The 23,746-nt window shown below is 45.1% G+C and overlaps 1 protein-coding gene across 2 annotated transcripts in view; it reads left to right on the forward strand.

The window, feature by feature from the left end:
* The window catches only part of il1rapl2 (interleukin 1 receptor accessory protein-like 2), a 301,062-nt gene that overhangs the window by 181,152 nt on the left and 96,164 nt on the right, over positions 1-23,746 (forward strand). For both annotated transcript variants that reach the window (XM_040173723.2, XM_040173724.2), the window contains exon 4: positions 4,866-4,969. In XM_040173723.2, coding sequence (XP_040029657.1) covers positions 4,866-4,969 — 104 coding nt within the window. The remainder of the gene's footprint in view (positions 1-4,865; positions 4,970-23,746) is intronic.

The raw sequence follows: 23,746 nt of genomic DNA on the forward strand, positions 1-23,746 counted from the left end.
GGGGAGGGCAGTGAGCAGGAATGAGGTCGCTCGTTGTGCGTGCTCGGTTTCGCTTTGTCCGGCTCCACTCAGCTCTCGCGCTCTGCTCTCGGGCTCCGCTCAGCTCTGCTCACGTTTTCCCCGACCTGGATCCTGCTCACTGCTTTTGTAGGAGACAATCAGTGCAGATTATTTACACCTGCTTACTCCTCACCTACCAGCACCGTCCCCTGAACCACTCCCCCGCTCTCCCCCCTGCAGCTGAGCTAACCACGCCCCTCCACCAAATACCCCCACCGCCCGACTTAGGCCGGGGAGCCATCCGGCCGAACCGACTCCCCCCCCCCTCCTTCCTGAGGGCGGGAAAGGAAGTCCGCCACGACCATCTGTGCCCCCGGCCTATGGATCACCTTGAAGTTAAAAGGCTGTAGAGCCAGATACCACCGAGTGATCCGGGCGTTGGCATCCTTCATGCGGTGGAGCCACTGCAGCGGGGCGTGGTCCGAACAGAGAGTGAACTGGCGTCCCAGGAGGTAATACCGCAGGGAGTCGACCGCCCACTGGATGGCCAGGCACTCTTTTTCGACCGTACTGTACCTGGCCTCTCTTTCCGACAGCTTCCGGCTGATGTAAAGGACCGGGCGGTCCTCCCCCTGCACCTGCTGGGACAAAACGGCCCCCAGCCCTCTGCTCGACGCATCAGTCTGCAAGACAAAAGGGAGAGAGAAGTCAGGTGTATGGAGCAGTGGTTCCACAGAGGGCTCGTTTCACCCCCTCAACCGCCCACTGGCACCGCTCAGTCCACTGGACCGGATCTGAGGCACCTTTCCGGGTCAGGTCAGTTAAGGGGCTGGTCAGCTCCGCAAAGCCCGGGATGAACCTCCTGTGGTAGCCCGCCAGCCCCAAAAACCGCCTCACCTCTTTTTTCGTCTTGGGCCGCGGGCAGGCTGCAATGGCTGCGGGCTTGTCCACCTGCGGGCGCACCCGCCCGCCGCCCAAGTGGTACCCCAGATACCGTACCTCCCTCCGTCCAACTGCACACTTCTCCGGGTTGGCGGTGAGCCCGGCCTGCCTCAGGGACTCCAGCACCGCGCCCACCCGCCGCACATGCTCCGCCCACGTGGTGCTGTGGATGATGACGTCATCCAGGTAGGCGGCCGCATACGCAGCGTGCGGACGCAGCACCCCGTCCATGAGGCGCTGGAAGGTGGCCGGGGCGCCGAACAGCCCGAAGGGAAGCGTGGTGAATTGGTACAATCCAAACGGAGTGGAGAACGCCGACTTTTGCCTGGACTCTGGTGACAAGGGAATCTGCCAGTAGCCCTTGGTCAAATCCAGTGTCGTAAAAAACTGCGCGGTGCCCAATCGGTCCAGGAGTTCGTCGACCCGGGGCATCGGGTACGCGTCAAACCGTGAGACCGCATTCACCCTGCGATAATCCACACAGAACCTTATTGAGCCGTCCTTCTTGGTGACAAGAACGATGGGGCTGCACCAGGCGCTGTTGGACTCCTCTATTACCCCATCTCCAGCATAGCGGCCAATTCTCGCTGAACCATTTTCCTTTTGTGTTCAGGTAACCTGTAGGGCCGCGTCCGCACCGTCACGCCCGGGGACGTCTCAATGTGATGCACCATGAGGTCCGTGCGACCTGGCCGGGAGGAGAACACATCATTAAATTGATCTTGCAACCGGGCTATGTCCGCTTGCTGGGCTGCAGAGAGACGGGCGTCGGACGGGAGCCGGGTTGGATCGGTGGACTTTGGGACCTCTGGCCCCAGCTCCTCGCTCTCTGCTACTGCAGACACCAGGGACACGGACTCCGCCTCTCTCCATGCTTTAAGGAGGTTGAGGTGGTAGATCTGCGTGGCTCCCCCTCTGGCAGATCGCACCACCTCGTAGTCGACGTCCCCTACCCGCCGTGTGACCACAAAGGGCCCTTGCCACTTGGCGAGTAGTTTTGAGCTGGAAGAAGGAAGTAATACAAGCACTTTCTCTCCCGGTGTGAATTGTCTCAGCTTGGCCCCTCTGTTGTACAGCCGCTGTTGACGTTCCTGGGCCTGGAGCAAATTCTCACGTGACAACTCACCCAGTGTGTGGAGCTTGGCTCGCAGGTCCAGGACGTACTGAATCTCGTTCTTACCGGGGCTCGGACCCTCCTCCCAGTGTTCCTTAAGCAGGTCGAGCACCCCCCGTGGTCTCCTGCCGAACAGCAGCTCGAAGGGAGAAAATCCCGTGGAGGCCTGGGGGACCTCCCGTACTGCAAACAACAGAGGGTCAAGCCATTTATCCCAATTACGTTCATCGTCGTGAATAAACTTACGAATCATGGATTTCAGTGTCTTGTTCAGCCGTTCCACCAGGCCGTCAGTCTGGGGATGGTACACACTGGTCCGAACGGACTTAACCCCCAACAATTCGTACAGTTCTCGTAGAGTGCGTGACATGAACGAGGTGCCCTGGTCCGTCAGAATCTCTTTCGGGATTCCGACTCGGGAGATGACCTGAAACAGCGCCTGCGCAACACTCTTGGCGGAGATGCTGCGCAACGGCACTGCCTCGGGATATTGGGTTGCGTAATCCACCAGAACCAACACAAAGCGATACCCCCGTGCACTCCGGTGAAATGGCCCGATGAGGTCCATACCTAAGCGTTCGAACGGCAGCTCCATTAACGGCAGCAACGGCGCTTTCGGGATGGCCGGCTGGTTCACCAGCTGGCACTGTGGGCAGGACGCACACCAGCGGCGCACATCCGCCCAGATGCCTGGCCAGTAAAATCGGGCTACTATCCGATCCAGAGTTTTGTCGCTACCCAGGTGGCCCGCCATCGGGTTATAGTGAGCCGCCTGGAAAACCGTTTCCCGGCGGATTTTCGGTACCAACAACTGCGTAATTTCCTGCCCTGTCTGAGTGTCGCGACTCACTCTGTATAGCCTGTCCCTAATCAGCTAAAACCCCCCTGATGTATACCTCCCTGGATCCTTACCGGAACGCCGTACGTCGGTCCCAGACCGGGGGAGGGTGCTGGAGGCCCTGCAACCCGTACCGTTTGGCCCACCTCCATTATCGGGCACTCCCGCCGGTAGTGTCCGGGCTGCCCGCACCTCCAACACTCCTGCCCTGGCGGTTGAGGAGCCCTCTGCAAGTCGGGAAGGGTGCCGGCCAGGCCGGGTGGATCAGTACCCCGTTGAGGGGCTAGGGCGCGCGGGGACGGAGGGGGCCGAGCCGCGACAGGTAGCGGGGATCTCCGTCGTGGCGCGGGAACGGGCTGCGTCGATGCGGTCGGCCGACCGCCCTCCCCATGGCCCCCGGGGTGCACTGCCAGGTGGTCCTCGGCGAGGGTCACGGCGGCTTCCAGCGCCGTCGGCCGGTGGTAGCGGACCCAGGCCGCCGTCCGCGGCGGAAGACCCTCCAGGAACTGCTCCGTCACCACCTTCTCCACCACCGCCGGTGCCCCTCCCGCGCCCTCCGGCTGCAGCCACCTGTTGGCCGCGTCGGCGAGTCGCTGGGCAAACGCAAACGGGCGGTCCCCCGGCCCCAGCCTCGCCTCCCGGAAACGCCTCCTATGGTCCTTGGGGGAGAGCCCCAGTCGGTCCATGATGGCCTTTGTCACGCTGGCGTAGACGTGCCTGGGACCTGGTGGCAGGCCCAGGGCCGCTGTCTGCGCCTCCCCGGTTAGAAGCGGCAGGAGGCGGATCGCCCACTCGTCCGCCAGCCAGCCACACGCCCCCGCCATCGCCTCGAACATCTCCAGGTATGACTGTACGTCATCCTCCGGGGTCATCTTGTGCACCACCACGCCCGCATACGCCGAGGGACCCGGCGCCGTTGGGGAAGCGACTGGTCGGGCTGCCAATTGTTCCAATACCTGGGTCTGCCGGTCTGCAGCAGCCTGCAGCGCCCCCAGGAAGTGCCGGTTGGCCTCGGCCTGCTCGCGCTGCATCGCGGCGATCTCCCCCAGCATCCGTCCAAGCGCGACCGCCGGCTGCATCAGGCCCTCTCCGTGGTCGTTCGCGTCCATCCCTGGCCAGGCGCCACTGTAGCCGTGATAGCGCTACCACCGGCGGGTTCTGCAAAGACGCACGGACACACGATGAGGGTAACCAGTTTTTATTCTCCAAAAGGGGAGGGCAGTGAGCAGGAATGAGGTCGCTCGTTGTGCGTGCTCGGTTTCGCTTTGTCCGGCTCCGCTCAGCTCTCGCGCTCTGCTCTCGGGCTCCGCTCAGCTCTGCTCAGCTCACGTTTTCCCCGACCTGGATCCTGCTCACTGCTTTTGTAGGAGACAATCAGTGCAGATTATTCACACCTGCTTACTCCTCACCTACCAGCACCGTCCCCTGAACCACTCCCCCGCTCTCCCCCCTGCAGCTGAGCTAACCACGCCCCTCCACCACAGTATCGATTTGTTGTATTTGAAATCCAAGCAGCTTTTAAGGTGTTCACACTGGAAAAGAACCCTTAAAGCAGTCAGAATGCATGTGTCGATTGTGTAGAGTGTGAAAAATCTCTTTACTTTCTTTGGGCATGCTTGTGTTTGAGTAATAGCCAATACACAGAACTGGAGGGACTGATAAATCATACCGTTTTCCCAAGTAGCACAATAAAACTCTGTTACCGTCTCCTGGCAGTGTGGATTAATAAAACAGGATTTAGTTGGATTCAATTTCGACCTGATGATACATGTAATATGCATCTCCAGTATGTTGAAACCTAATTCCATAGGTGCAATGCTGTGACCTCCTTCTCTATGACACTTTAATTATTCTCCCCCTCTTCTTAATACTAGAGAGGGAGGGACGTTATGTCTGTGTACTTAAAACACTTCAAAAAGCCCTTTATTGTTTTCTTATTGCTCTAACATTGTTTTGTACTGTGTTTTTTAGGAGCCTATCATTTTCTCAGGTCACAGGCTGAGTAAAGAAGACGACTCCATCTGGTTCAGATCTGCTGAGATGGAAGACAATGGATTCTACACCTGTGTACTAAGGTACCATCCCACTCATCTTGACCAATAACTTCACACTGCCACGACCCCACTTTAAAGTGACTTTTGTTTTAGATTCTCCAAGGAATCGAATTTAGGATTTTTTCAGCTCCGGTTGGATTTGTTGCCGATAACTCTAGTTCCTCTCCTGACATGACAGCTACAGGTGACAGTGCACTTTATGAACACATGTAGACTAAATAAATGTAGGCGATTTCCAAAGACATGTTTTGGGGTCCGAATGCGCCACAAAGCAGTTCCTCCGGAGTCGCACGGGAATAGATTTGTGATTCGCAGTGTTCATTTCAGTGGTTCATTTCCATCGTGTTGACAAATTTCAATGCTTTTCGTGGAACATTTAAAGAAAAAGAATGTGAGGTTGTTGTTTGAAAATGCCCAGCATTCTTTGAGAGAAAATAAAGAGCCTGTTTCCTCCTCACTACTTCAAAACATAGATGAGCGGTATCGAAACTTATATTCTATCCGTCATCAACACATTTGTTATATTCACCTTGCATGTTTACTTCATATTTGGATTCCCTATTATATAGATTAGTCAGTACTTAGCACATTAGCGGTTTATAATCAAAAAACATTTGGTCATGACAGCAGAAAAATGGTGAATAATGAACCGTTGACCAACAATTTTCACCAATTAATGGAGTCAGTCGGGCAGTAAAAAAGGTAGTGAAAGACATAATTGTAGTAATAATATGTTTAGCAAAGTTCATGGGGTAGAGTTGCCCCTTAAAGGAGGACAGCAGGCCTGGAAAGGTCTAAGTGAGACAGAGCCTTAGCCGTTGCTAACTTCAGCGCTAACCCTCTTTATTCAGCAGGTGGCAGGCTGATCGGTCCATGAGGGTCTGAAAAAAAACATTTGCACCTTTAGTCATTACATCATTGCATTGGCTGATGAATTTTCCAGACTACAAATACATTATCTCCATTACTTAGGTATTGCAGGTGCATGTCTGTATCTTTGTCCTGCTTTATTGATTGCTGCCAGTTTAATAGATTTAATAATTACATTATGGCTGTTGACACAATAACAGAATCTGCCCTGGGTCCCTTGAGGCCCTTTAGGGAGTGTGTGTGTGTGTGTGTGTGTGTGTGTGTGTGTGTGTGTGAGAGAGTACGTGTGTCTGTGAATATGTGTTTGATACCTCGATGAAGGGGCTGGTGTTGGTGGGGTATCATCCTGTTCAGCAGTTGGCTTACAGTATCGTTTACCTGCATGGGCGTAGAGTGTGTGTGTGTGTGTGTGTGTGTGTGTGTGCATAATGAACTGAATTAAAATGTGTCCTGGCAAAAGTAAATATTACTTATTAATAGGTAAATATATCTGAGCTCATTTTCCAGTAACCAGCGTGAGTGAAAACTAAATTCATCCTCCACCTCCAACATATGACATAGTTTTGCTTTGGCGTGGGTCATTTTCTTATAGAGTAGAATGGGACTACGAATTACAATGTTATTTTATTGCGCAACCCTGTCATGTACAACAAAAACATGGAGGTTTGTTATCATCAGTTCACCCAGGTACCAAACTTCAGTCACCTGATAGCAGATTATTGTTTTTGGACTCAATAAAAGGCAATGAATGGTACAATGTATCGTGATCTATCTCCATCACAACTGCTGAGATGGGATGGAAGGCGCTCGGTCAGCTTTCAGGGCCTAGTCTTCACATACCAACGAAGACATTTAGGTTATCTGGCCGGAGCCATTCAAATTGGTGAGTATTTCATCGTAACACATAGTTTAGATGACTGAAACAAAGTAAGAATTATTCTTTCGGACAATAATTTGGAAGTCCTCTGTCTTTGCTTCTTCCATCTTTTGAGAATCCAGGAGATTTTTTTTTGCACTAGAGGCACTACCACATCCCGTTCGTCTCCCTCTTCATGCCCTCACCTCCACCTTCTCCCTTCCTTCATCTCACCAACTCCTTCCTCTCTCCTCCGTCTCCTTTTTTCCTTCTCTGGTTCCGGGCTCCTGTTCCCTCTTCCTCCTTTCCTCTCGCTTGAACTCTTTCCCACTCTCTTCTTTTCCCCTTCCTGCACCCGGTTCTCTTTACCTCCCTCTCATCATCCCTTCCTCCCCCTCCTCTGCCTTTCCTGCCCCCCGTTTTTCCTACCAGAGCTTGACACCTATCCTCCTTAATAAGCTCTCTCTCTCTCTCCACGTGGCTCTCTCTCTCTTTCTCTCTTTTTCTGTCTCCACCTCGCTCGCTCAGCATGACAACCTAATTAGGGCTTGGTGTCTGTCATTGTCTCGGGTTCTCTCATTAACACACACAGACACACAAAAACGCACGCTTTTGGATGAACAGCACCTCCCACCCTAGCAGGGGGCTATCAACAGGATCGTATTATGCGACTACAAGGTTGTTTCTATGTGTAGACGTGCACAGAGAAAGGCAGAATGTGCATTCTAAATGCTCCTTTTTCTGATGTATATCCTTGTTTCTCTGATAAAGAAAGCTGCATGTGTTGCCAATTATGAAGCCACTGTTTTTGCATCTTCCACCTGACACAGTTGTGACTGAGGTGAAGTCGTGCTGACTGAATCACTAAGAACATCACTTCAATCTTATTCACAGCCAAACATGAAAAAACGGGTGAAATGTAACCAAGTGTGGTTACTCGACTTATCTCAATATATACTGGCAAGGTTCGACCATTATTTCCCCCCCCCGATACATCAGCCCTCCAGGAATCGTTCGTTGGGCTTCACCTTCACACTCGCGCTGCCTGCACATTGTGCAAATCACTACAAATGGTTTTCCTTGGAAATGGTCAACGCCAGTAAATTCGGATGAGAAACAAGGTGAAGAATGGACACAGCCGATACTCTGGATAGTGGAACAATGACATAGGAGGAGGAGCTGAGGGGCCGTTGAGTCCTAATCTTTTCCATGTTCCATCCTCATTTCGCTACACGGGAGGGTTGTGGGATTCCTGCGGGGGGTAATGCTAGATACTAAATACTAAAACAACTTATACTGGCACAGTATTTGTCTCGTTAAGTAGCTTATAGTGTATGATTACCTATTTCCACAGTCCCGGATGTTAAGAAGCTGATGTGCAAGAGACGCCTCGGTAAGGGAAAAAAGCTCTTACTTTAAGTGTAAGTCTTTTTGGCTGTTTATTGAATTTTGCAAAAATTTGTCACATCCTCTCACCATCAAAAACTGTGACGTGCGACTCGAGGTTGAGTGTGTCGCTCAGGGACGGCAAGGGAAATAAAGTTATGTCTTTTAGATTGGGGAGGTACAATTTTTTACAATGAAAAAGGTGACAAAATCATTCTCGTCGTTAATCAATGACTAATCAATGTCTGAGTGTTTTAGTTGTAACATTAGTGTAGTCTAATCTTTGGTTTTCAATCAATCATTATACAACCTTTTGTTTGTTTCTTTGTTACTCCTCAATATCTCTGTTTCACTAACAAGACAGATTTTTATTTCATGCCTACTCACATTTCAAATGAACTTCCTTTGTCACAGAAAACCTGGTTTAGGCAACAAGCCTTCATTTGAAGAAAATATTGCTGTTTGCATTGAAAAAGTGACTGTAGTGGCTTTACCGAGGAACACCCAATCCACACTAGCGTGTTCACATCGTGTGGGTTTCTGTATCCTGATTTACCTTCTCATCTATCCATCACCGTCTACCATCTGTGCATGCCTTTTCTTTGTCTGTGTGTGTGATGACACCTCATCTTAGTGAACGAACCATTTCACCTGGCCCGTCTCAAGTTAGATTTTCATTCTTTTTTTTTGCTTTATACTCTGCTCTTTACAGATCTCCTCTCTGTGTCAAGATTTCTTTTGGCATCTAACACAGTGGCGCACAAATTGTCATGTGTCTTTCAAGACAAAATTATGTTAAGTACCAAAGTCAGCTTTAGGAAACAACCAGTTAGGTTTGAAAAAAAACATCACGGTTGGTTTGACAATCAACATGTACTTCTAGGTTTAGGCAGCAAAACCTCATGGTTAAAAGTCCTGTGTTTGTTGGATCCAACCACCTCCTCTCGCACCCACAGCTTATTATTTTCGGATGTCCCTTCCTCTGTGTCGATGCACATGAAACCAATGGATAGCGCTTAGTGATTATTTCAGGACCTGCCGTGATGCTGGGCTGTGTCTTTTCCTTTGTACCATTTTTTTTCCCTTACCGGCACAATTTGGGTTTGTACTGCTTGTTATAACTACCCAGTTCGTCTACTCTTTAAAAAAATAAAAGGTCCAAGTTGCATTGAGAAAATGAGGTAGTTTAAAAAGTTTTTGGATTCATAGATGGTTTAGTTATAGCACCATTTATAGGGAGGTTTTCTCACTCTTTGCCAACGTGTCAAGACAATGCTGGCTCGCAGATACATTCAGTTATTTCCAATGTCAGTCAAATGATATCAAAGAAAACTGCATATCAAAAGAATAATTAGAAGAAAAACATCATCTGAATTCATGAGTATACATTTGAGCTTGGTTGGCCCAAGGCAAAATTATTGCCATTCACAGGAGGTGTTCTTTTTTGTGACCTTTACAAAGAAGCCCTACCTCTTTAATCCATGTAGCATGCCCTGGATCTGCCCCGAGCTGAGTAGCTGCTGGCAAATAATGTCTCCTATGCTCTCTGAGATCGCCGACAAGCCCCTGAAGCACTCGCATATCCTGCCTTCAACAAAGAAATCTAAAGACTAGGGCTGTCAACATAAACACGTTAACCTATGTGATTAAAGCGACAAAATATTTTACACGTAGTAGTTAACGTAATGTAGTAAACGAAACGGCTATTAGCTGCAGTCAGTTAGACACAAGAGAGCAAGATAGTAGCTCAAGATGGAGAGAGCTTTTTGCAAGTAAAACAAACCGCGGCGCGACATACAGCGGAATAACCGTGCAGAGGAATTCCTCCACTTGGCAAACAGAGGTGAGTGGCGAACGGACCACTTAAAGCACCGCTAGGCTAAGCTAGCTGCTAGGCTACTTCCATCTCAACATCTAACGTTACCCTGCGCGGTACAGTGTGCACTTCAAACACAGTCGTTAAATGATGGAGAGTTGAGAGCAAAGTGCAGTTTCGCTCGTTCAACATGTTCCACCTGTTGGAATTCTACCTGCAAGATGATCAAATGTGTGAAGCTTTGTGTTTAAAATAACGTTAAGAATTAAACAACAGTGTCTAAAATACACGCTTTCTAAAGTGACTACTCATTATTTTTAAGATTTAGTCTTTAGAAGAAAAACAACATTAAAAGCAACATTGTAACAACAATAACATTCATTAATTGCCATTAATCGCGATGAATGGATATCAAGATGTGCGATTAATTCATTTTTTTAAAATCTATTCACAGCTCTAGTAAAGACATATATGATAACCATTGTTGGGTGCTGTCCTAAAACATCACAAATGCACGCAATTTACATATTTTCAGTAAAAAAAGTATTTAACCTATTTTAATTCTTCACATGCTCATTTTTGGGGATGATGAAAAAAAACAACTTTGTGAGGTTTGTTGGCAGGGTTACGAATGGAAGCATGACCTTCTAGATAATTAGCTAGCTAGCTTTCTATCCAAGAAAAGGGAGTATTGGGGGCGGGGTATGCAAATCAATTTACAAAGTATTAAATTTGCAAATGTGTTATATCCTGATAAACCTTAGATTTACTCTTCCTATCAACATCTGCCGCAACTTCCACATGTGATTTCTCTCTATTGGTGAAACATCCTTGAGATCTGATTGGTCAAGCCACAGACACCACAGGGGTCCCTGTGCTCTGGGCTGAGGGATGATAACAGATTTCTACTCCAAATTCTTTCCTTTCCGACACGACTCTGATCGGTAAGAGGTTAAGACAGTATCAGCAGGCAACTTTCTTCTGGTTTGGCTCTGTGAAACAATATTTAAGGATTGAGGCTCTCCAGCTTTTAGCTGTCAGGCCTCTTCAAACCGATGCTTTCCGGACCAACTCTCACCTGGGAGATCCACGTTCTCACTGCTCCCATTAGTTAGTTAGTTGTTTGCATTGTTTGTATTGTTTAGTGAGCGATTGGGTAAGTTTATGAACAGCCAAGCTCGGCTACATGCTGTGCATATATAGTTCTGTGGTATTACACGTTATCAGCGCGGGAATTCAGTTTCCCAGTCGCATGGCTGTGTGATGATGTTTCAAGCTATGTTTCACTGTCTGTGTGCTTTGCTATGAGTCTTTCCTTCTTTTTTTGTATCATTTACTAACAAATACACCTGTCCCTCCACACAAATAGATTTCCCTACAGGCAGAGGTTTAACTACCCGAGAAACCCAGGTGGTGTACAAACCCGGCCTCCTAGCAACACCTCTACCAGCTTGTAGGCAATGAGGTCGCTTTGCTTCCAGCTAGCCCCCCTTCTCATATATCCCCTCCTTATCTCACAGACTCACACACTCTTCCCCCTTCCAAATGCATGACTGAATTGTCCTATTTGTTGTTTGGATGTTAGGATATTGTGTAATAGTTTTGGTTTGGATTGTAAGTAGTATTAATGTGGTGAGTATTGTTTGGGGTTGCTAAACTGCTATACTTTAAGGAGCAGTTTTCTGTGGTTACTTTGTCCATGTGTACTGTGATGATGGTTGAAAGCATGTTCAAACTTAAACATTCAATTCCTCACTCACTATTCATCCCATTCTAGGGTGGTCCCTGTTATCGATCACTTTGAGAATGATCTCAGCAAATATCAATATTTCTATTGAGTTCAACAGGGCGGCACGTGGTGTGGTGGTTAGCACTGTGGCCTCACAGCAAGAAGTTCCTGAGTTCAACTCCAGCCTCTCTGCGTGTAGTCCGCATGTTGTCTGCGTGAGTTCTCTTCGGGTCCTCTGGCTTTCTCCCACCTAAGACATCTCTGTGGATTAGGTTACTTTTGTAAGTCACCAATTCGGTTAGTTTCTATCACTAAATTTGCTGTAGGTGTGCGGATGTGAGTGTGACTGGTTGGCTGAGGACAAATCCAGGGTGTACCCCGTCTCTCGCCCGATGTTGGCAGAGATTTACTTCAGCCCCCCCACGACCCTGCATGAAGGACAAGCGGCTGTGAAGATGACCGACTCACTGATTGAGTTAAATGGTTTAGTTTTACAATAGCTATTAACCAGACAATGCCCCTAAGCAGATCCCAACTTTATATCTTTTTTTAATTGATAATATACAGTATCATATGATATCAGCCCAAACATCTGTTGGAAGTGTGGGGTTTTGTGGGAACCAGAGATAGGGGAAATACTTCAGACACGGTCATAGAACCAACGGTGAAAAGACCTTAAAAGGGCAATAACATTCTCTCTCATGAGACCATAACTGTAAAAAAAGATTGACTCAGACAAGATCTGCACCAAAAGAGAGGTGTGCGCTGGGAGAAGGAGAAAGGAATGAAAGCAGGTGGGTGGAAAACAGAGAGACGGGGAGGGTAAAGAGAGACTCAATGAGAAAGTAGTTCAATTCCAGGAATGGGGAGAAAGGGTAAGTAGTCGGACAGAAAAACAAGGGGGAGCTGAGAGAGAGTGGAAAGGGAAAATAGAGAGCGAGGTGAAAAGCAAAAATCCATTTTCTCTGCCGGAATAAGGACATCAGGAGGGGGTAAGGGCATACGGCGACTGCCCAGGACCCTCTCTACATCCAACAACACACACATATCACTGAGTGCAAAATTGATACACACAGTGAGAGGTCTCAGTTTATTTGAGGCTTCAATACTGTGAGAAAGACTTAGCGAAAAACCTATCCTGCAACACTCTATCTGTCAAAGATGGGCACAAAGAGAATCAAAAATGGCGGTGGGAACACACACACATACGAGAAACGAGAGGACAAAAAATGTGGGAGACAGAGGACAAACTGAAAGAGAAAAAGGACTCGGAGAGAACAAAATAATGAGTGTTATATCGTAGGCAGCGTGAGATGAGAGATTTCATGATTCTGGCTTTATCCAGTGTTCACTTCAACACACCACATTAGATGGAAATGTAACATGTTCTCTGAGGAGGAGAGAGAGTGACTAGCAGGACTCTGGAATAGGGAGATTGGCTCGCTGGGTGAATGAGTGCTTTTTTCATTTGGTGACATCTTGGCAGGACATTTGGGTTGCTGTCAGTTGCTGCATGTTTAGTTTTGTTTGGCAGGGAGATTGCCGTGCGGACTTGATGGTGGAATGACTGACAAAGTGTCATCTTTTTTAATTCTCTGACTTGATTGGTTGTTAGACTGGCTTGGGTCTGATTGGGGGCCAATGCTGCATTTAATTCGCCATCTCTCTCTTTTCATTTCTGTTGCTGGTTATAAAGGCCTATGGTGCCAAAAATACCCCAAATGAAAGCTGGTTAGTCAAGGAGCCAATTAAGAGACTCAGGGCCTAAATGGCCCCTAGTGGCCCCCACTTCAGGCCTATTTGTTTTGCATTTGTTTTGGCGAGGTTTCTACAAACAAGCCGCACTGAGGTTAAAGTGGAGACTGCCTGTTGTGAAAATGAAAAAAAGGTTTTGTGCCAATTGTGCTTTTCTGTGCATTCACGGGAGGGTCAAGGGGAAAGTGGGAGTTTCCCATAAAGAGATGGGAGGGGATGTGTAATATGCCTAATTATGTGTTCCACGGTATGTAGGAGGAGACGAGCTGAAAGGATTTTCCCCACAAGGATCACACTTTTTCAGTTGATTGCACACAAAATTATTACAAGTTACAGATTAAGCAGCGATGCAATATTACAGATTCTGGAAGAAATCGAAGATGACATTGAATCTCGCATTGAAATGCTTACAATGTACGGTATAGTGGGCAGAGAAAGGCACTTATTCCCCAATGAACTGCAGGTTTAGTAAATACAACGTAAGCTGAAGTATCCCAGCATGCACTTTCTGCGGGTCGGCCGTGGCGCTTATAACGCTATGATTGTAAAAGAATATATGGCTTAGGGTTACTTGTCAAAAATATTCAACAGATGAAATAACTATTTAGCCATTAAGGATTATACAAAAAATGCCAATTCTCTATGAGATGCTTTAGGAAATAGGAGGTCTTAAAGATCATTAAGTATAAACTGCAGCCAAATCAATTAGTTTACAGGATATTCAACTGGCTTCTTTATCCTTCATGTAATATTTGACTTGCTGCCTTACAGGGCATTTAAAAAAGAAAATGATGTGGTCCAGGAATTTGAGATACAGTTTAACGAAAATGATAAATCCTCCTTTGCAGTTTATGGACATGTTTCTCAGTCACACCATAAGAGCCAGAGCCAATAAATCCTTAAGCCCTCGTAGTCGTACTTACTGATGACCCAGATACTATTGGAGCACCGGACGTTGCTCATTGGTCTGACATAAAACCTGGTGCTGTAAATGGGACAGTTTTTGTCTTTTTCTTACTGTACTGTAGTTCAAGGTTTGATACTAATGGCACTACATCTTCCTGCGCACAGTGGAAAATATCCAGCCTGATGACACATTATGAACACATGCGTGTTGCAGCTGGCAGGCGGACAGCTAGTAAGGTTAGCTGTTGGCAGCTGTCGGGAATGAGAGTGTTGCTTTGCTAAGTAACACATGTAACAGCTATTACACCGAGGATTCATTGAGGTACAGTATGATGCGTTTAAAAGGGTTCACATTGGCAGCTGTTAGAGATTTCCTTGGCGAGAAAGTTGGCCAATCAGGAATTTATAATACATACGCACAAAACTGATAAAGAACACAAAAAGTGATATGGATTGATTGCTTTATTGTTTTTATTGTGCTGTTAAATTAAATATCAACAATTAGTTTTGCTGAAATTGGTATCAGCTGCTCAATTTCTGGTATTGTGACATCATAAAGGCTGGCTGCACAGCAGTGGACATTTTTTTATGTTGTTCGTTCTACTTCTAAACACAAATCTTAATTTGCATCGCATTCTGAGGCAAACAATGATATCTATAAACCACTTTGCTATTGTTGCCATTTTGGAGACATGCACATGTCTTCGGTCTCCTTTTCATACACGCTTACGTCTCCGGTCTCCTTAGTGTCAGTTCATTACATATGGTAATAAAAATGATGACTGTGTTGTTGTAGATAAAATGTGCATTACACAAGCACTTTTTAAATTTAATTTAAATAAAAAACATAGATTTGTTCCCTGATAAAAGACAAATGTTTCTTCTGCTACCTGTTCAGGAAGAAGAAGAAAACAGATTTATACACTTGCAGTTCCTCCGAATGCCTCTTAAATTGTTCTGATAACATTACTTTAAATTAAGTTTTTTAATGTATGATTATAATAATAATTTTGCACATAAAGAGATTAAAATGTCAACATTTTACATTTTTTATATATTTACTGTAGATCTATGGAGACGTGGCTGAACTCTGGAAGAAGAAGGGTTATATGTTGACATTTACTGAAGGGTGACCTTTTGTAGTTTTTTGCATAATGACCGTCTTCTTTCAGGAAGCAAGAGTGCAGTACGCAGCCATTTCTACGCCTTGGGGAGGAGTTGAGGAGTTGTTGGGCATATGAACTGGCATTTTTTTTACCGGATACCATGTCTCTTTACTGCGTTTTCTCTAGGACCGTTTTGGAATGGTTTAATGTTTGATTTTGAATGAATAGTTTCATAACCCAACCATAAACAAGTAATTTTAGTTTAATTAACTTCACCAAACAGTAACTCTAATAAATCATGGACGCCACTGAGAAGCAACCAATGGCCTGCCTCTCTTAGCTGTCCACCCCTCTCTCTGTGGACACTCACACCCAAGAAACACAGTGATGGTTGTCACAAGGGGTGTTTTCATGTGCGAGCCAAATGTTTAACCTTTCTCCCCATCAGATTAAACAGATGCAAAAGCATGAGATAAAGAGGAAGAGCGGGAAGACGAAGAGACAAAGAGATGAAGAAAAATAAAGAGTGGAAGACAAAATGACAACGGAGGTGGGAGAGTGAAACGGAGAGGAGGGGGGAGCTTAATGGGAGCAGGGAAGGAAGAGCGGTCATTTGAAGTTTCGTTTGGCAGTCCTCTGTGACTTGGCAGCTGCCGATTCGGTACGACTCCCATGCCAACGCGAACCAACATGTGCCAGTGCATACAAACTTGAGCCAATGCCTGCTGCCCTGGCCGGTCTCTAAAAAACAGAGCGGAGGCCTTAGTTTTGACGCTTTGATGTTCAAGGGGTTCTAGGCAGCTCTGAAATGCAATCTGACTTGGTGGAGATATAGAGGGAAGGACTATGTCAGAGGAGAAAGCAGGGCCTTGCAGAATCCGTGAAAACCAAGCAGCTTATGTGTCAGTACGGGCGAGTGCTAGAAAAACTGTGCATAGCGAAACTGGTGTTTTCATGCTCACAACAACCACAACTCTTGACTAAGTAATACGGAGAAAGAGAGAGGGAGTTTCATGACTGCTGTTTTGAAACCTTGAGTTTGGCACTTTGTCCATGGCATTGTGATTTTAAAAATTTAAGTTTAAAAATAAACTGTGAGCAAAGTTTTAAGATGACAGGACGACGCGGTGGTAGCAACACCGGGGTAGCCCCGCCCTAAAGCAAACCCTGTACTAAAATGAACAATATTCTGTGTTGAAAAAGACTTCAACTCTCTAATCTCATGTTTGCAACGTTCTAAAGTAATTAGAAAAGAAAGAAGTATATATTGTTTTCTAGACATATTTAATTGGACCTATTTTAGTAACCAGACGACTCTTTCTCCAATGAACGATAGAGAGATTGCACATTTAAGGCACTTAAACACAAATCTTTAAAAATGCAGAATACTGCTCTTTGGGAGAGCAAGAATACTTCCAACTGCTAACAAATAAATCCAGAAGTACTCAATAGATGGAAATCTAAAGAAACATTTAGTTCATGGTACGTTCACACCAAAAGTTATTCGCGGCAGTATGGAGCCAAATCCAGGTCAGAAATATTCATTTGAAAAAATGTTTTGTTGTCGAACATTGAAAAATACAACAATGTATATAGTATTAAGTACTAAGTATTTTAGGATAAAGTATAAAATAAATATTTTCAGGATGAATATAGTTTTGAGCTCTATATATTTTTTTAATAAAATATTTTTTGTTCAATTATATGTATTTTTGATATTCACTGTATTATATTTGTCAGTTGCAGACTTTATATTTTCAGATTCAAAACTTATATTTTATTTTTTCTCATTCAGACTTAGGACCTATGGGGGGGCGGGGCATCATCTGCAGACTGAACGCCTGTAAGTTAGTCAGTGTTTAACCGAGAGATCCTGCCACCGATCCGACCCAACAGGTCATCAAGAGGGCTACTAGGTAGCTTGAAGTAGCGCTGGAGGCGGAAGTTGCAGAGACGCACTTCCTGGAGAAGTTGGTGAAATTCACTGAGCTGTGTGCTGCGACGGATGATGTCATGAAACCAAACACCACACTGTTTGTAGTTCCGACATTTGTGTAATTTCCACAACAAGTACAGAGCAGAAGTCGTGTCTATTTCCATGGTGGATGGCGGAAATCATGACTGTCTGTACGGAGACTAGCCACAGAGATAAGCCACGCCCCCTTTCCGGCGGGAATGAAGCAAATAAAGGGGATGCGAATGAAGGCAAAGTAACTACAAATAGTCGGGCGAGTAAACTCACGCGAGTAAAGCCGTATAAAAGAACGCAGCATTAAGCTGGCAATTAACTCGTCGCCTTAAAGATTAGTTTTCTTTGACATGTTCCATTGTCTACCTTGAAAGTTAACCAGGCTTTACTTTGCAATGTAGTAGGACTGTTATTGCTTTAGGAGACGCAGCATGTAATTAATTGAATACATGTCAAAATGAATCATTTTTGAAAACAGTTTTGTTCTAAGACCTTTCTGTTAGTTGAAACCACTCAACTTCATCCCTAACAGGAGTTTCCCTGCAGCAGCCCCAGGTCTAGTAAACTAAATATTGTTATCGTTCGATCAGGGACCAGCTGCCAATGAAAGCTGACAAAGCAAACCTGGCAGAGGTAACGTATGTGTGTTGCAACACACACTGAAGTTGTTGTTGTTGTTAGGTGCTTGCATGAAGGAACATTCTTACAACAATGGGCGAGTGATAAATAGCTAGAAAGGTCTTATTGAATGGAAGATTGAGGCAATGATTCTACTTCTCTCTTGATTTATTCCCTCAGAAACATTATGTTGATATAGTAAATGATGGTTCAACCACGTGGCCCTCATGGTATATGGGCTACATGGTACATATATATGTGTATACATTACATTAATTACGTGAATCCAGTTGATGTGGTGAAAAATATAATGTCTGTTAGTAATCATTTAAATGATTAAATGATTGATGACTACCATGCTGCAGTGTAGACTGTCCGTAAGGACAGTGCCATGTTTATTACCATCAGTCATAAGAAATATTGATCAAAGTTTGGGGCTGCTGACCAGAGATTTGCCCTCTTATACACATTTGACCCCACATGGGTTACCAAGCAAGGCGGTGGCTGCGTAGGCAACAGTTCTATATTTATAATCCTCCAACTGGTGAGTAAGTTTCAGCTTGACAGATTTTTCAATTTGTTAATGACTAAAAAGGGAAAGTTTGTCCTTCCATCCATTAGCTCAAAGCGCTTATCCCTGGAAGTGGGTGGGGGAGGGGGAGCATATCCCGGCTGTCATTAGGCAAGAGGTGGGGGTTTTTCATAGATCCCACCTCGCAGGGCTGACACATAACTAGTCACAATCACACCTTCAGACAACGTAGAATCACCCAGCCTGATTCTAGAAGCCCCCCCATCGTGCTGGGAGGGGACATGGCTAACCATTGCAACAACGTCCCACCACTCATGCGACCCCACAGATGCTCTACATCCTTTTTTTTACTGCTACCATTTTGTGGAAATGATCAAAGCTAAATATTGACCGGAGCTTTAAATTGAAGTCCCAACAATGGGATAACTCAAAGCAGCTTCTATGCATGCATCCTTATTAAAAAGCAGTAGTGTTCAGATCTTGGCCTGCACGGGCATGAGCTGTGTTGTGTGTGTGTGTGTGCGTGTGTGTTTGTGAAAGTTTCAGCATGCACAGGTGTGTGTGTGCTCCCTCTCGCTGCCTGTTAGTTAGATTGATAGTCAAATTAATCTGCAGCTCCGTCCAGGTATAAACACGCTGCCTGCTGGCCAGGATACATCCCCCTCTATTAACGCCATAATTCAACACACCCTCCAGCTGCCTGCCCCAATCACGGGAGGGTAATTGCAGGGAGGGTGCGCTTGATTTATTGGTGGGGAGGATAAGGCTTATTACTACTTGATTAGGAGATACATTTACGGTTTCCTTCACAATTTATGTAATTGGAATTTGTGTTTGTTTTTTTCTTTCTGGGGGGGGGGGGGGGGGGGTGTAAAGTACAAACACATACACACACATGCAAAGATGCAATATCTTGTCAGCAGGGCGCATGGAGTTGTGTTGCACTGTAGGAAAGGTGCTGCTCTGCCCGGGGACACTTTGGAAGTGAGCACAGTAGCAGATCTCATCAAATTATGGTCATGAAGAAAAGCGTCATTGCAGCCCCACTGTGCTTCCTTTGAGGTAGAATGGCCTCAAGCGCTACTTTCAATTGGCGCATGAACTTCACAGACAAAGACTGAAAACTAACCAATTGGCAGACGGCCTAACAAAGAATTTGTTGCATGCCTTTCAAGCTGTAAATAGTGATATTGATTTTACAACATGCAATGCAATTTGAAGACGTAATATTTGCTTCCTTTTCAGTTTCCAGTCGGGTTGCCAGTTGTGTTGGCTGATGTTTTTGCCCCCTACTTACATCTGTTTCAGCTTGGAAACACATTCCTCATTCGGGTTAATAGATCGGGACTCATAAACACACAGATAGACACACACACACCAATAATATGCACATTGCAGAAACACTGATATCACATGTTTTATTCATAGCTGTCTTCAAATGCAAATACAGGCAACTCGACTGTACCCTTTTTCAGCTGTGGAACAAAATAACACCCAGTGGACCACACACAGACACATACACACAAAAGTGTGTGCATGTGGTGAACCAAACTTATGCGTATGTGTGGTGCACCGAACTTGACTTTAACTTTAAAATCATATTAAACGCAGAAAGGCATGCACACATCTTTGCTTTCCCCTTTTAAATTTGATTTTCTATTCAAGGAGGAGAGGATGCAGCTTTACTGGAATTGAATTGTGTGCATAACAATAGAATTAATCGTGAGTGTTCGCAGAAAACCATGCAATCGATCAGGATTTTTTTACAGTTGCTCAGCACTTATTAGAACAAAACATGGCATTAGTATTTTAAATGATGTTTACGTTACGCATGGTTTGTATAAACACATCATAACTCTTTTCAAATAACTTTTCATGTCGTGTAAAAGTATCATGTGGAGTTATTCAAGTTTGTCACCAACTTTTATCGAGTTTACATGCAAACACATCATTATAACGTTACAATGACGTATGCAGCTACACCCGTGAACAAAGGAAATACCTGCTTCCCAGGAGGAGGCATGAAGTCAAAAAAGAGTCAACTGGCTTGAGTAAAAAAATGAAAAAGACTTTAACTATTAGAATGATATTTGGCCAAATAGAGAGTCCCCCTGGACCAGCCGATCATGACCATCATCAGCGGTTCTCAGGAGTCTTCTGCCTGCCTCTTCTCCAGTAGAGCTTTTTCAATCTCGCGGGCGGTGTGTCTTTTGTGTGTATATGATTGGCTCCACATTCAAACGTAGCTCCTCCCACACTGCGTTCCTCTGTGACTGCATTCAAAACCTGAACCTCTCTCGCCTGTCTGTCCGTCACTGTTCTGACCTTAAAATACATTCAATAAAAATACCTTTAGCATAAAGCCTCTTCATGTAAACATAACGGCATGCAAAATATCATCATCAACTTACAGCTAATATACTCTAATCACAACCCATCTTAAATCATTATATTTCATATCATCATAACCATTAAACTAATTGTATATTTTCCATAATCAAACCATTTGCCTTGCAGGCCTGTCTTACATCCATTGCTCATGAACGACCTGACAGGAGAAAAAACTTCGCAAAAAACTCCTTCATTGAGGAGAGAATATGGAAGAAATCCACCGAGGAAGGTGTGTCCTTCCCCCAGGCTTTAACTTAAACATAAAATGTGTTTAACTCTTTGTAGAATTCAATCTTACATAATAATATAATAACTAATACCTAATAACACACTACTATTCTTACACTGTGGCCACATATATTATAATTCAGAACTGATCTCGCCTCAAAACTCGTCCGTTACACCACTAAGAGAGAACGTAATCGTGTAATCTTAGGGTGGAATTTGCTCCTTTTTTTTAAACCAAAAGCCGTCACAGGTGACCCCTGCCAATCACACGACTGGTGACACACCGCCGGGTGCGCTAGTGCACACTTGGCATGAGCAGCTCTCTCTGTTCTGCACAGAAACTTTTTGCCGCACCTCGTTAGCAACATATGCTGAGTGTCGACAAGCCGATGTGTGTGGAAGTTAGTCCCACTGTCGCGCCAGCAGACCAAGTGCCTAAGCTTTGAAGAATCGCTTCAACACAGAGGCAGAGTTGAGGACGGGGTGTCATTGTTAATCCTGGAAAGTTTGTGTATGGGAACACATTCCACATGTGTAACGCAGCATCAACCCAGATGTGCTGATTAGCAAGACAAGTGAAAAAAACTGCTTGCACCTTAGAATTCACTTGTGGACGTAAACACAGTTGTAATGAGATTGAGATGTGCCATAAACACAACCCCTGACTATTAAATTTGTACTACTGCATTAACTCGGTTATTCAATATTTCTTATGTCTGCTGCATGAGGTCCTCCGCCGCATAGAGCTTCCCATTGACAAATTCATTCAGGGCTGAATAGTTTTTATCTTCAGGGCGATTCAGCGGGAATCATAATTGGAATCATTATTTTACAGTTTAACCAGATTCAAGATTCAAAGGGTACTCGTTCCAGTTACTAGGCCAACAAAGAGTACTGTATTGTTATTGGCACAACAAAATGTAAAGGTTGAAGCAACTGATTTTTTTAAATGTACATATATTTTGTATTACTCACTTGTTATCTGACAGTCGTTCTCCGTAAAGGCTCTGCAGACACAGACATCCCAAAAAGTAATAGTTTTTTTGATGGTACGCTCACGGATGAGAAGACTGTTACTTTCACACGTTTGTACACTAGGTGGAAGACTACAGGTGGCTTTTTAGCCTAGTACTAAAACTGCACACATAGTGGAACCGCTGGCCTAATGGAGTCTTGTTTGTCACCCTTATTCATCCCCAGGAAGTCACTGCTGCTGCACGCACAACCCCATGAAAGCAATACTAAAACGTTGATACCTTTTGTATTGAGAAAGCTGTTTTCATTTAGCAGCTAAAATAGCCATTTGGTTGCAGTGACCACTTTGTCGCTTAGTATAAAAGTATAAAAGGTCATTACTGTTTTTATAAAAAACCAACTGTATATCCCAAATGTCAAATGATTCCTTGAAATGGTCACAGTGGTTAGTCTTATGTTTTGATTTATCCAAATTAAACTTGCATGAGTCAGAGAGAGATAGAAAGTATTGGCAGAGAGAATAGTGAGTTGATTTAACATCTTTGATTTAAGTGGATGGGGGCTCTTCAAGGACGACGTTAATTAAAGGACAGTTCCAACCTCAGATTCACTATTTAAATCCACTGGTATTGCTGTGAACAAATCCGTAAGAGGTTTATTAGTGCAATTGTACTATTCTGCTATTAATCTTTACCCATCTGCTTGGCAGAATCTAACAAACAAAGGCCATTAACAGATTGCATTAAAGGTTTGGATGAATATAATAGCTCAGTATGGATTGGCACATTAGTCCAAAGAAATTTAAGGAGCAAAGACCATTTTGTCATTAAGGAGCGGCGTGGAAAGAATGTGCAGCTCATGCATTAAACACTCCTGTGACTTTTACTTCAGGGCCATTTTAGTAACTGAAGCATTTAAACCTATTCCACATACGAATACACACCGACACGCAATTTACATCCGTAATAGGTGCACAGCATGCGCTAAATGCTTCTGACACGGCGTTTGCATTGCAGTCTAATCAAATTGTCATGTTTATCTTGAGATAGGCACAACACATTTGTCTTTACATAGATGCTGCTTTCACTATTTAGCATCAGGGCTCTGGCTTGTGGTTGGAGAGGCAGAGAAGGAGGGACTGAGACTAAAGGCTTAAACATTGGGGAAAATAGAGACGGGACACGGTAGAAGGAACAACAGGAAGCTTTTTTCCCTTTTTCAGTTCATCTTGTTTCAAAATGCGACACTGGCATGAATTTTTGTAACGATATCATTAAAGCGAAAAGATGACAGACTGTTTTAACATAAGATCCCTTCCAGCTTTCGGATGCATGAGTGTGTTTGCGTCAGTTCCTCGTACGAGGGTGGATCTGAATTTGGATTGAATTTACATATGTCATTATGAATTAGAACTGTTAGACATTTAGAGGCATTCACTGTCTGGGTTCAGCATTTGTTATTTCAGGTAACTTTCAATCTCCAATAATAACCTCCTTGACCCCCACCAGTCAGGTTTCAAGGCAGGCCACTCCACAGAGACTGCTCTCCTTGCTGTCTCAGAGCAACTCCACACTGCTAGAGCCACCTCTCTCTCCTCTGTCCTCATCCTTCTGGACCTCTCTGCTGCATTTGACACGGTCAACCACCAGATCCTTATTTCC

Source organism: Gasterosteus aculeatus, chromosome 4 (genome assembly GCF_964276395.1).
Source record: "Gasterosteus aculeatus chromosome 4, fGasAcu3.hap1.1, whole genome shotgun sequence".
NCBI lineage: Eukaryota > Metazoa > Chordata > Actinopteri > Perciformes > Gasterosteidae > Gasterosteus > Gasterosteus aculeatus.